Source organism: Tachysurus fulvidraco, chromosome 13, assembly GCF_022655615.1.
Source record: "Tachysurus fulvidraco isolate hzauxx_2018 chromosome 13, HZAU_PFXX_2.0, whole genome shotgun sequence".
NCBI lineage: Eukaryota > Metazoa > Chordata > Actinopteri > Siluriformes > Bagridae > Tachysurus > Tachysurus fulvidraco.
The window spans coordinates 20841454-20854839 of NC_062530.1; the positions used below are offsets into that span (position 1 = coordinate 20841454).

Sequence of the window (13386 nt, forward strand, 5' to 3'; positions counted from 1 at the left end):
TGCACTGCTTGTCCTGCAAAATGTCAGAAGGAGTGTGAAGTTAATCCCAAAGGACTCAAGGCACAAAGTAGGCAACACCCTGGATAGGGTGCAGGGCAAAACATTTTTAACACACTACAGACAATTTAGAGGTAGCAGTCAGCTTACAATGCATGTGATTGGCCGGGGAGAGTAAACCAGAGGACCTGGAGGAAACAAAGAGTGGAGGCAGGAATCAAACCCCCAACTTCAGAGGTGTAAGTCAAACCTGCTACCCACTAAGCCTCTGTGTCCCCACTTCATGGGCTTTCTACAAAATATAAATGGATAAAAATGTATCACGTGTCTTTGTTTAGCACTGACAAACACGCCAGTTCACAATTATCTGACAGTGTTATGATTTATTTTTCAATAAAAGCACAATCCATTATGTTCTTCTCATTCAGACACAATGCTCTATATTACAGTTACAGTATAACACATTATTAATAACAAAATATAATGATATCTGTGGAATATTTTGAGAATAGTACAGTTGTATCAATTAATTTTTTTAAACTAACAATTTAGCAATTTTTTTTGTCTTTAAAGTATATATACAGAAGAAGAAAGAGAAACATGGGCTTAAAAACTAAGTCCAGATATTATCCAAACAGAGAGGAAAAAGTCTGAGATTGATCGTGTGTGTGTGTGTGTGTGTGTGTGTGTGTGTGTGTGTGTGTGTGTGTGTGTGTGTGTGTGTGTGTGTGTGTGTGCTCAGATGGGTGGAGGATCTGTTGTGTCAGGCGGAAAGAAGAGAAATCTACCTACAGGATCCTCTCCTCCCAGCCCGTCCCCCTTCCCCCTGCTCTATCCCTCCCTCTCTTGCTCACTTGGCCAGGCTTTCTCACTTGGCTTCACTCTCTCTTTCAGCTACGTGCACTGTGGACTTGTGTGCTGAGCTTTGTAGGGTAGTGTGTATAGGTGCATGTAAGGGAGCTAGTGGAAGTGCTTAGAGCTTTAGCAAGCTTAAGTTCACTTTTGTCTCAGTGTGCTTTCAGCTGAGGTGCTACTTTTACATGGATCAGAAAGAAAAAAAAGGGAGAAAAGAAAACAAGACAAAGAGGACCGAGTAGATAAACAGCTTGAGGGCTTAGAAAAAACAATACACACACACACACTAACTCGAGTGTTTTGAGATCTGGTCCTGGTGGTCAGTTTTGTCCTGCTTGGACTGACCAACTCAATAAGAGGGATGTGATCATTGTGGGCTTCTTCAGCCTGACTCTACACACATACATACACCTGCTCCATCCTCAGGTGCTGCTCTGAAGATCTGGACCTCTGTTAGTAGCTGTGTATCTTTGGTTTCATCATGGACTACGTTTGGGGGATGGCGGTGCTGCTGTGTGGGCTCTGGACGCCGCAGAGAGGAGCCGATGCTCAACGTGCCAAAAGCAACGTGCCCCGACTCAAACTCTCCTACAAAGGTGAGAGCTCTTAATGTCCACTACTGCTGCTGCTGCTGTCTGTCCTGCTGGTCGGCTAAAAGCATTGTTTTTTATTTATAGAACCTGGGAGCATACAGTAGGTGACTTAAACCGAGTCGCATTTAAAAATTCGTGTTTAAGAAATGTCATGCTGGTTGTGGGGTGTAATGATGATTCTGCTTTTATATGAGAGAAGAGAAGAAAAGGATATAGTACTGTTGATTATATATGGGATCTAAAATGTCATGTATAGCAAATATATAATATATCACCATCTTTGTTAGCTTGATTTATTGATCATAACTTTTAATGAGATTGACTTCTTTGAGCAGACATAGTCACATGTTTTGGCTTGTTGCTTTTGGAAATCATATTCTAACGGTAAAGTTTCACATTTTCTCTCAGTCAAAAGTCGTACAAGATGGCATCACTGTGTGTTAAATGTCTTCCCACCATCTTCTTTCAAGTTGAAGTGCAGCTGAAACCATTTTAATAAAGCATGAACAGATATCCAATTGTTCTGGCTGGGCAAATGTAATGTACGCTGCTTTAATGAGCACCCAGGTACATGTGTGTTGTGTGTGAAGAGCGTATGGGATAAATGAATAGAACTGCAGACAGATGGAAAAGCTCAAACAGCACTCTAGGTTGTATTTGCATGCATAATTCAGCCCTTATTATTTTTCACGAGCTCTAAGCACAATATGACGCTCCTTGTATTTATCTTTCTCACCTTGATCTTGTCTTCTGCATATATGCAACATACCTTATTTATTACAAAGTATACGCCAATTACGTGCCAGAACGTGTGCCCTTTGCGTCCACGTTAAGCCGGCTGTCTCTTTCTGGAGTTGAACATGTGTGACAAGCTCCAAACTATACCATGGTTGACTAATTGAGGCATTTTTGTTTCCGTGGTAATGCAAGATACGATTTAGTGACGTCGAGCTTCTCTCTTCTTTCTCACACTTTTTCTTTTGTCCTCTGATACTAAATGAACTGTCAAGGAGTGTAAGCTAGAAAAAGAGGAAGATAAATGAAGGAAGGATGGCAGGTTGACAGTAAAGGCAGGGAGAAAAGTGTCATCATTATTTCTGTCAGTTTTCTAGTTACACTGACAGCTCCTCATTAGCTAGGTAGTGGAAAATTACATCTTTTTACACTCTATAAAGCTCTGTGCCTGACAGCCGCCGTTGAAATGCTGATACCTCCAAGAGGTGTGTGCATATATATATATGTGTGTGTGTGTGTGTGTGTGTGTGTGTGTGGGAGAGAGAGTGGTTTAACTGGTGCTCGCTGCAACAAATACTGACACCTGCAGGCACCTATAAGATAGTTGTACTCAGCTTCACGACTTATACGTGTGTGTGTGTGTGTGTGTGTGTGTGTGTGTGTGTCTTGAAGAAGATGAAAATTGATAGGAAAAACTGCCAGATTTTTACATGGAGGAGAATGAAAAAAACTGTATCTGTGGAATGTCCAGTGAAATTGTAGGGTTGGATTTAAACATCACACACACACACACACACACACACACACACACACACACACACACACACACACACACACACACACACGCACGCACACACACACACACACACACACACACACACACACACACACACACACACACACACACACACACACACACACACGTTCACATAACTCTGTCAAAGCATCGCTTTTTTAAACCTCCCTTAAATTAAACCTAAAATACTAAAATATACTATTGTATAACATTTTGTCATCTCTGATAGATATTTTTTAGAAAAGAAAAGTTCAAGTATTTTTTGAATGGCTTTGTGTTCTATTGTCTCACTTGGAACCCACTCTAAGATTAAACGGATAGCATTTTGTTTTAAGGTTTTACTTGATACCTTTTCTGAAAGCGAAAGCTTTTGTTAGGGTTCTACACAGACAATACAGAGTAAAGAACCCTTAATGAAGGAGCCTCACACCCCCTGTGATTTTTTTTTCTAAGTAAACTCTAAGTGAAAAAAAATTAAATAGTACATGGAAATTTCTCTAAGACTACACTAGAAGACTTTTATTATAGTGTTCTACTTGAAAGGGGAACATTCTGTTGTTTTACATTGACAGCGTGGTGAACTTTTTATGGTAAAAAGATAAATATACTAAATCAATGTAATAAATGAATAGGTAATATTAATTATTTAATACCCTATGGGCTGTGTGGGCGTTCCACCAGAAGGACTCTTTCAGAAAATTGTGATGTAAGTAGCCATTAAAACTCATATGCTGAAGCGTTCTTTGGCTGGTTCTTTGTAAATAAGAGCTTTCTTGTAAAACTAGTTGAGGAAAATAATGTGTCCAAAAAACCTCAAATACATTTTTGTAATTGTATTTCAAGAATGAATGAATAAATAAATAAATAAATAAATAAATAAATAAATAAATAAATGTATTTACTTCTACCACTACTACTACTACTACTTCTACTACTAATAATAATAACAAAAACAATAATGATAATAATAATAGTAATAATAATAATAATGATGATGATGATGATGATGATGATGATGATGATAATAATAATAATAATAATAATAATAATAATAATAATAATAATAATAATAATAATAATAATAATAATAATAATAAAGAAAAAAGCCAAACCATTTGGTGATGCGTAGCTGACAATAATGCTGGGCTGAAATATACCCCTGAATGGTGGAACTAATTCCTTAGGGACCCAAAGTGGTGAGATGTGCTTACTGACCCAGGACTAAAATGTTTTCATTATTACACTGACTGTGTGGGTAGATTATAAAAAATATTATCCACCTACCGTTAGAATGGATATTTCCCTTTCTGTTCAACACAAAATATATTCATACTTCATCTTCACCATAATGGCATTTGGACAGATGGTGCATATCTTCACAGAATTTGTTACTTGGCACAAAGTGCTGATATTGCACATTATAATACGCTTTCTACCAACCAGGCTACTATAGCTGGGCTGTGTGGCAGAAGTATTTAGCGTGTTTAGCAAAAAAATAAAATAAAAAATTCCTCAACGACCTCAAGCTAAGTTTGAAAACCGGGGACAGGGTGTTAGGGTGTGGGGGTTGGGGTGAACATGTCCCCAATGGAAAGTATGCCTATGCCTGTGAACACATGTCTGTGCAGTCTAGCTGAGACAAGTTTTACACTAGTTTCATGTCCAGTACCATCGCTCACACACCGTAAACCTGTATGTGGAAATCTACATGGGCCTGTTTCTAAAATTATAGATTGATAAATGATAAAAATGCATTTAATCTCTTTTCACCATGGCACTGATGTTTGTAAATATAAACATTTGCATTTTTACAATTTTACAATTGCTAAAACTGACAGAGCAAATACAGGAGCCAAATGCAGGCAGATTAAGCAAGTGCACCCCAGTCATAGAACTACAGTACCTCTGTAACTTGATGCTCAAAACAAGTACAGTGCAGAACTATCATATGCTACTGAAAAGCTTGCATGCATCTGGGAATGCCATTGCTCCAAAGGTCTCCTCTTACACACACACTCACTCATGCATACACACTGCTCCCCAGGCTTTATTTTCATCATCATGTGGGGAAACCTGCCCTTGGGGCTGGGGGTGAGGGTGAATGTTGGAACACTGGTGCCACCCATGGGGAATTTGGAGAGAGGGAGAGAGGGAGAGGGAGAGAGAGAGAGAGAGAGAGAGAGAGAGAGAGAGAGAGAGAGAGAGAGAGAGAGAGAGAGAGAGAGAGAGATCGGGGTGGATAGGTGGCCGATCATACACCTCTTAGGAGCCCAAGGCAGAATAACATTAACACCCTTATATAAACATCAACCAATGTGACCTGACAATATCAACACAGACACATTGCATGTGTGTGTGTGTGTGTGTGTGTGTGTGTGTGTGTGTGTGTGTGTGTGTGTGTGTGTGTGTGTGTGTGTGTGTGTGTGTGTGTGTGCTTGACCAGATGCGACTGCTGTAATCTTGTGAAAACATGGTGAATGGTCTTAAGCTTTTAATTCAGAAACACACAAAAAAAAAATTCCAAGAATGTATTAAGTTTAATAAGAGTTCTTCAGTTACAGCCAGATAATTTGAACTCTCTGTATCGTTTTGAAAATATGGGCATTGTGTGCTAATGTTGACACTGATACCTGAAACAATTCACAGAGATTCCTGTGAAAGTGCAGGCTGGATGAATTAGACTGATTGTGGTGGATATTAGGTGCTTGAGGGGGGGGAATCACCATTGGATTTCTGTTATTATACAATATCACTATTACAAGATTTGAAATCCTGACATTCATTTACTGATTAGTTCAATGTTTTTTTGTCAGGTCGATATGTACAGTATAAACCAGCACCAAATGAGGAAATAATTGTGTGTTGTTTAATGTGCAATGTCACACACTGTTGAATCATTGATTCTGATTGGTCAGATGATGTTGATTTATTTTCTATAATATCACGACATTTTAATGACTTACGTGCGATTGCTGATTTCTCAAAATTGTTCATTTAGTATTTAGTATATTTTTTTTATTCGTTTATTTAGCCTTTAATGTCAGTGCTTTGGAACAGTCAGAGCTGCGACTTTACCTGTAAACTTTCAGTCACAGGAATGTAATAGTTATAAATGGCTTAAGAAAGCATTAAGAATTAAGGAAGAGGGCTTTACATTTTTGGTTTGTCTGTAACATGATGCATCTTTTTAACATCTACAGAGGGTATAAAAACAAAGGTTTGGTAATGTAACAAGCATTTCTAAATGTTATAATGTAAGTATCCGAGACTAATTGTTTTACAGACCCTCCACAACCTCAAATGTAACTATAAACGCAAGCCATTGTTCGTTATTTATTCGTAATTTGTAATCATTGGCAAATTGCTGTATTACAAGAGGAACGAAACACTTCAGGATATGCTGTTAGAGGAAAATAGTGAACTTTAGGGTTTGCTTAAAACATTACATCATACTGCTGTTGATTGGTGCTGATGTTTTCCTATAACAACATACCCAGGTTTGTTCTCTTCCTTGTATAACAAGAGAAAGTAACACCAGGTTAACTCCATAAAGAGCTGTATCATTGGAGGAAACCAAATTGGAGGAATGTAAGAAATGTTAGTAAGCTATGTTAGAAGTTTGACTCCCACTATCATCTTAATGCTCATTATCTCTACAATAAATACCAATGAATGGAATTAAGTTGTTTTTAGTGAAGGGCTGCTGTGCCTGCTAGCTACAGTACAGAATGTTCTGGAGACACAGGTGGATCTGCTCAATTGCTTTATTAGGACCACAGCAAAAAAGACAACAATAAGGATAGTTTTACACACACACACACACACACACACACACACACACACACACACACACACACACACACACACACACACACACACACACACACACACACACCCACACAAACACACACACACACACAAACACACACACACACACACACACACACACACACACACACACACACACACACACACACACACACACACACACACACACACACACACACACACACACAAAATGTTCTCTCTTTATTTAAGAAGAGGCATTAAACCAGTCAAAAAAAAACAGTCAGAGGATTATGTGTGATACGTTCACACTTCATAACATTTTAGAGTTTATGAAGAGCAGGGTAGAATGCATGTGTGTGTGTGTGTGTGTGTGTGTGTGTGTGTGTGTGTGTGTGTGTGTGTGTGTGTGTGTGTGTGTGTGTGTGTGTGTGTGTGTGTGTGTGTGTGTGTGTGTGTGTGTGTGTGCGTGCGTGCGTGCGTGCGTGTGTGTTGGTTGGGGGGGTTAAGGTATTGGACTACTGATCAGGAGGTCATGAGTTTGAATCCCAGGTCCACTAAGGTGCCACTGCTGGGCCCCTAAACAAGGCCCTTAACCCTTAATTGCTCAGTTGTATGAATTAAAATGAAATAAAAAATGTAAGTCACTCTGGATAAGGATGTCTGCTAAATGCTGTGTGTGTGTGTGTGTGATGCCAGTGGATTCAGTTAAATTCAAGTCACTCTGAGTCTCTTTCTGGTCCTCAAACATGTTTAGTGAGTGTTCAGTTTTAGTCATTTTGCCAAATGGACAGGTTCCAGCAGAAGGTCTTCATAGTGATGGAGTCACTTGTCTATTTCTACTTCTAGTCTTATCATTTTGCCAAATATTTCCATTGCATTAAAGTTAGGTTTTAACTCTTTATTTTTGCACTAATACATTTCTGCTGTCAGTGAAATTAAATAAAAAAAATCTGTGAAATTATTAACTATAAATCTCGTAACATGCTTCAGATCATGAGAAATACAAAAAAATAAAAAAATAAAAAAATCATTAACAAGACATTTGAAGACTTGAAGAAGGTTTCCTTTTATCTCACACCCCTATAGAGTCAACTTCTTGTTCAGTTCAAATGAACTCAGTTTTATCTGTATAATGCTTTTAACAAATTTTACAGGAATATGAAAATTCAGAAAACAAATTATAAAATGTAAAATTTATATTTAGATTTGTTCCTAATGAGCAATGACAAGGAAAAACTCTCTGAAATGATATTAGGAAGAAAACTTGAGATGAACCAGACTCAAAGGGGAACCTCATTCTCATCTGGGTGACACTGGAACATTGAGCAACTTATAAATATTAGGATCGGGATAATTTCTGACTTCCGTGTGGTTTTATTAAGTTATCAAGTGTTCACTGATGAAGACCTGACCTGTCCTTAGCTGAACTTGATGTAGTCTGCTGATGAGATGCTTTTCTGCTCACCAAGGTTGTAGAGTAGTGATTTGAGATCCAGAAACAAACCTGTCAGCTCATAGATAAAAAGATCGATAGATACTTTAGTGATCCTGGAGAAAATTCAAGCATCCAGTACAGTAGCAACATACAGAGAAATATGATTATTGCAAAGACAATACCCCCCCCCCCACACACACACACACCCTACCACCACTGCCACCAACACCCAAAAATCTGATGTTTTTAATATATATATATATATATATATATATATATATATATATATATATATATATATATATATATATATATATATATATATATATATTATAAATGTAAAATGTCCAATAGCAGCAAATGTAGACAAGTAACCACTTATATTTATAGAATATTTATATATTGTATCACTGATAATTTGTGTATATTTATTAGTAACATAATAATGAAAGCTTTTTGAAATTAATAACAGAAAGAAAAGACCCTAGGAGACATCCATGAAAAACAAGATATAAAAACACAATTGCGAATAAACTGCAGGGTACGAAGCTAGAAACACTGTGCAACACTTGAATCTATAAGATATGAAAGATTTTGCTAGTTCTAGCAAGTGGCAGTGGTTGGATATATGTACTGTAACTTTGGATATGTTTTTTTTTAAAATATGGGTTCTCTTATGGGGGCACGGTGGCTTAGTTGTTAGCACGTTCACCTCACACCTCGATTCTCGGTTCGATTCCCGCCTATGCCTTGTGTGTGTGGAGTTTGCATGTTCTCCCCGTGCCTTGGGGGTTTCCAATGGGTACTCCGGTTTCCTCCCCCAATCAAAAAACATGCATGGTAGGTTGATTGGTATCTCTGAAATATTGTCCCTAGTGTGTGAATGTGTGAGTGAATGAGAGTGTGTGTGTGCCCTGCGATGGGTTGGCACTCTGTCCAGAGTGTATCCTGCTTTGATGCCCGATGACGCTTGTGATAGGCACAGGCTCCCCGTGACCCGAGGTAGTTCGGATAAGCGGTGGAAAATGAGTGTGAGAGTGAGTGAGGGTTCTCTTATGCATCTTCTTTAATCTTAACACTCACACAAAACATAGTGGTAGCATTAAGTGTATGTTTGTCCTAGCATTATATGTAGAGCAGAAAAGGTTTCAGATAGCATTAGTCACTGTCTGGAGACTAGCCAGCTGCTCGTATGTGATACCTGCAGCTGATGTGAGAATGAGATGGAGCTGTGGTGAGTTAAGAGTGAGTTTGCATTCAAATCCCAGACTTTGCTTTACACACTCACAGGCTGTAATAACAGGTTGAGGTGTCTAACACATCTCACTCAGTACTAATGTTGCTCTGGGGTGCAGTTTGAAAGCGTTCTCGGGTGGCCGCAGGGAAAATCTCATTTTCCTTCAGGTCACGGTGTGTAATTAGAGCTCTCTCGTCACCTCTCCTGCTCTGGCTCCTAAACCCGGACCATTCTCACCTTCAGCTGTTCCCTTTTAACATTTCATATTTACTGGATTACATTTCTTTCTTTGGATTTCCGGCTGAAAATGGCTACCCGTGTTCATTAATAGTTAGTGTTATTTGTAACTTATATTATAGCTACACTTACTGGAACTACTTCGAGAAATTTGATATTGCAGAAAAATTTTTGTGGCTCAGATTTAAATTTTATGGCCCCATAATTTGTTCATATACACCATAACTAACCAAACCAGGAAGTGCTGGATGCTATTAGATGAACAGCAGGGCTTCCAGGTGTAGTGCTGGATGTGTTGTTTGCTTAGTCTCAGTTTTTTTTTCGCTGCTTAAGGTGTTATTTGCACGCCGTGTGTGCACGTTTGTGCCTCAGTGGGTCATCTTGAAGGTCAAAGCCTTTGGAATTAAGATTGACTGGGATGAACTTTTAAAAGATGTGTATTGATGAAGAAAAATACACAGACACTAATAATGGAGGCTGAATTAAGAAATGAATTCTTTTACAGATGCATTAAAAAGGCATAGCTATTTGTTTTTCAACTCCCTCCGATCCTAGCTATATGTTCTCTTATTTTGCCACATATGTAGTTGTTTGGTTGTTTGTTGCTGCTATTATAGTGTATAGATGTACCAATAATCTAGTTATGTAGTATTTTGAATTGATGTTATTCCAGTTGCTGATGTTATGATTTTTTTTTTTTTGCAAATTTTAGTCTGTTACATCTTTACATCTTTATATTTGAGCTATGTCCTGATTTTCTAATTGCAAATATTTATTTTTATTTTATTTCCTACTTTGTAAACATTAGTATTTAGAATGCAGTATACAATATTTACAGATTTACTTACTCCACTGTTATAGTAAGGCTTGTCTGTTCAGATCTGCCCTGGCTGTGGCCCTAACTTAACCTGGCACTGAACTTTCAGAGGCCACATGGCTCTACTTGCGTAATTCTCGGCTCCACCAAGCATGAATGACACAGACAGCACCAAAGACAAGCAAATATATTTCATAAAGTGTGTGTATGTGTGTGTGTGTGTGTGTGTGTGTGTGTGTGTGTGTGTGTGTGTGTGTGTGTGTGTGATAGCAGGGAAATGGAAAGAGAAGGAACTGAGTCAGTGATTTCAGCTTTATTATGGCCAAAACCACACTCACACGTCACACTCACCATCCACAGGAAAAGAAGTAGGCTAGCTACCGTGCAGAAGTGTTCTGTGATGGAGCCCGATCCTCATTCTGTTGATTCTCCTCCTGCCCTCTAAAAGCCTGCTCGCTCAACACGGAGACCATAGTGGTGACATGTGGTTGGAAAATGTCTACAGATACGAACAATGGTCTTTCAAACTTAATGGCTGTAATGATATGATACAAAGAGCGGAGTAAGACGAGCAGCCTTTGGTTAAACAGTTTTCTTAGAACTATAGGCCACTGCAAATATTTTAACTGTAATACTTTATTAATATTAAGAGTCTCTTCTCCTTCCCACAGAAATGTTGGAGTCAAACAACTTGTTTACTTTCAACGGACTGGCCAACAGCTCGGCCTACCACTTATTTTTACTGGATGAGGAGAAAGGTCGGCTTTTTGTAGGAGCGAAGGATCATCTCCTGTCTTTTAACCTGATAGACATCAACATGGACCAGCAATTGGTAAGAACAATCAAGATCAATCGATTCTTATCGAATTAAATTATTTATTTTATAACTATTTGCATATTTTTTAGTGTGTTAAACATGTCTTGGGCTTCCGAGTGGCACAACATGTGGATGTTATGAATTTGAATGCTGACAGATTGGCCATTCTGACAGAACAGGGAAGATAATACTGTGTGTTAAGTTACCTGTGATGCAACACGAGCAGCAGTTGGAAAAATGTTTGCTACACGTATCTCAGAGGAAACACATGTCACACCATTCCAAACTGGAATTTGTTATGTGATAAAGCAAAGCTGCATAATGCCTTATTCAGTAAGGTACATAATGTTTCCAGAGAAACAGGATATTTCAGACAAAAATCTTTAATCAGCTGTGCAAGCAAGCTGCTTCTTGTACCACATCCACATATCAGGTGAAGAAGGTATCTTATTGATGCAACACATTATTTCACAATAAAAAAGATGATATAAACAATGCTAGAATGTGGGATTACCGTGTGGTGGATACGAGCTAGATGTGGTGGATATATATCGTAACGTCTTAAGCTCGGGTTACTCGGGTGTAGAGTTTCCATGGGTGTGTTAGTTTCCTTTGACATCCTCCATGTCAGTCTGTGATTTAGTTTATGTAAAAATGCTTTCAGATGTGAATGAGTGTGTAAAGGTTTATGTGTGGTACTCAGTGATGGAATGGCGTGTTGGTACTGGTGGTATTTCTACAAAGCACCCTCAAAAAGTGTTCAGAGGATAGACTCTGGCACAAATGTGTGCATTGTCACTCTGAGCATTCAAAAGATGATGAAAATGAAAATTCGTTTAAACAATACAAGAGCAAGTTGTGAGAGAATCCATATGAGATTGAGGTAACACGAGCTATGGCTGAATACAGTCATGCCTTAGGGCACAAATAATAAATCAGACATATAGTAATAAATCAGCATTGTGGGGAAAAAAATACCTAAGGCGCAACATATAGGTGGTCCATACAAACTAGGTGTTCACAGGTCATGTGTTAATTAGAAACTTAGCTATGCAGCAAGATAAACTATTTTTTTTCCCCACACATTGACAAACTTTGGCTCATAAGTTAGCTCGAAATCTCTAGTTTAATAAAGTAAAACTTAGCTACAAAGCAACGATGTGCTACATAAATAAAAATAACATATAAAAGAACTCATGGTGGTGGCTTAGTGGTTAGCAAGTTTGCCTCACACCTTGCCAGGGTCGGGGTTCGATTCCCGCCTCCGCCTTGTGTGTGTGGAGTTTGCATGTTCTCCCCGTGACTCGGGGGTTTCCTCCGGGTACTCCGGTTTCCTCCCGTGGTCCAAAGACATGCATAGCAGGTTGATTGGCATCTCTGGAAAATTGTCCGTGGTGTGTGATTGAATGAGTGTGTGTGTGTGCCCTGCAATGGGTTGGCACTCCATCCAGGGTGTATCCTGCCTTGATGCCCGATGATGCCTGAGGCACAGGCTCCCCGTCACCCGAGGTAGTTCGGATAAGCGGTAGAAAATGAGTGAGAGAGAGAGCACTCATTGCTTTCCAGTTCTCACCTTAGTCCAGACATCAACTTCAACTCATGCCTGCTTTTGATCTCAAGTTTGCATTAAGTGGAATACAAGCCATGTTATATTGCAGAAATTCATTCCTGAAAGTGTCTAGATGCATCTGCGTGGCATCAGGTATAACTATATCTATATACCGTAATTTTTATCTGAAAACTAAAAGTGACTTATCGTATCAAATTGTACTCAAATTCCAGTTTTATCCTCATTCCTGTCTTATCACTGTTTTATCTAAGTCCCCTGTGTCATGAGTAGACAAGTACTGTGCACTGCATACAGGACTCTAAAATATGTTCATGTGTGGGCATAGATGTGCTGCTAGCTCACAAGAAAAATGAACACCTTTCAAGCATCACCAGGTCATATCCTGGATTTATCCTTGCCCTTTTTAGCTCACACACCTGCACCTGGCTAAAGTTTATTTAATTTAACGTCTCGTCTTTTTCACAGCCGTAAGGCAGGAAGGGGGTTGGATTACTAAGCACTGGTCTGT

General features: G+C 38.8%; 1 protein-coding gene across 1 annotated transcript in view; it reads left to right on the forward strand.

Moving 5' to 3' along the window:
- The first annotated feature begins 866 nt into the window (after positions 1-866).
- The window catches only part of sema3ab (sema domain, immunoglobulin domain (Ig), short basic domain, secreted, (semaphorin) 3Ab), a 28087-nt gene continuing 15567 nt past the window's right edge, over positions 867-13386 (forward strand). The window contains exons 1-2 of the mRNA XM_027161898.2: positions 867-1448; positions 11163-11323. Coding sequence (XP_027017699.1) covers positions 1334-1448; positions 11163-11323 — 276 coding nt within the window. The 5' untranslated portion in view covers positions 867-1333. The remainder of the gene's footprint in view (positions 1449-11162; positions 11324-13386) is intronic.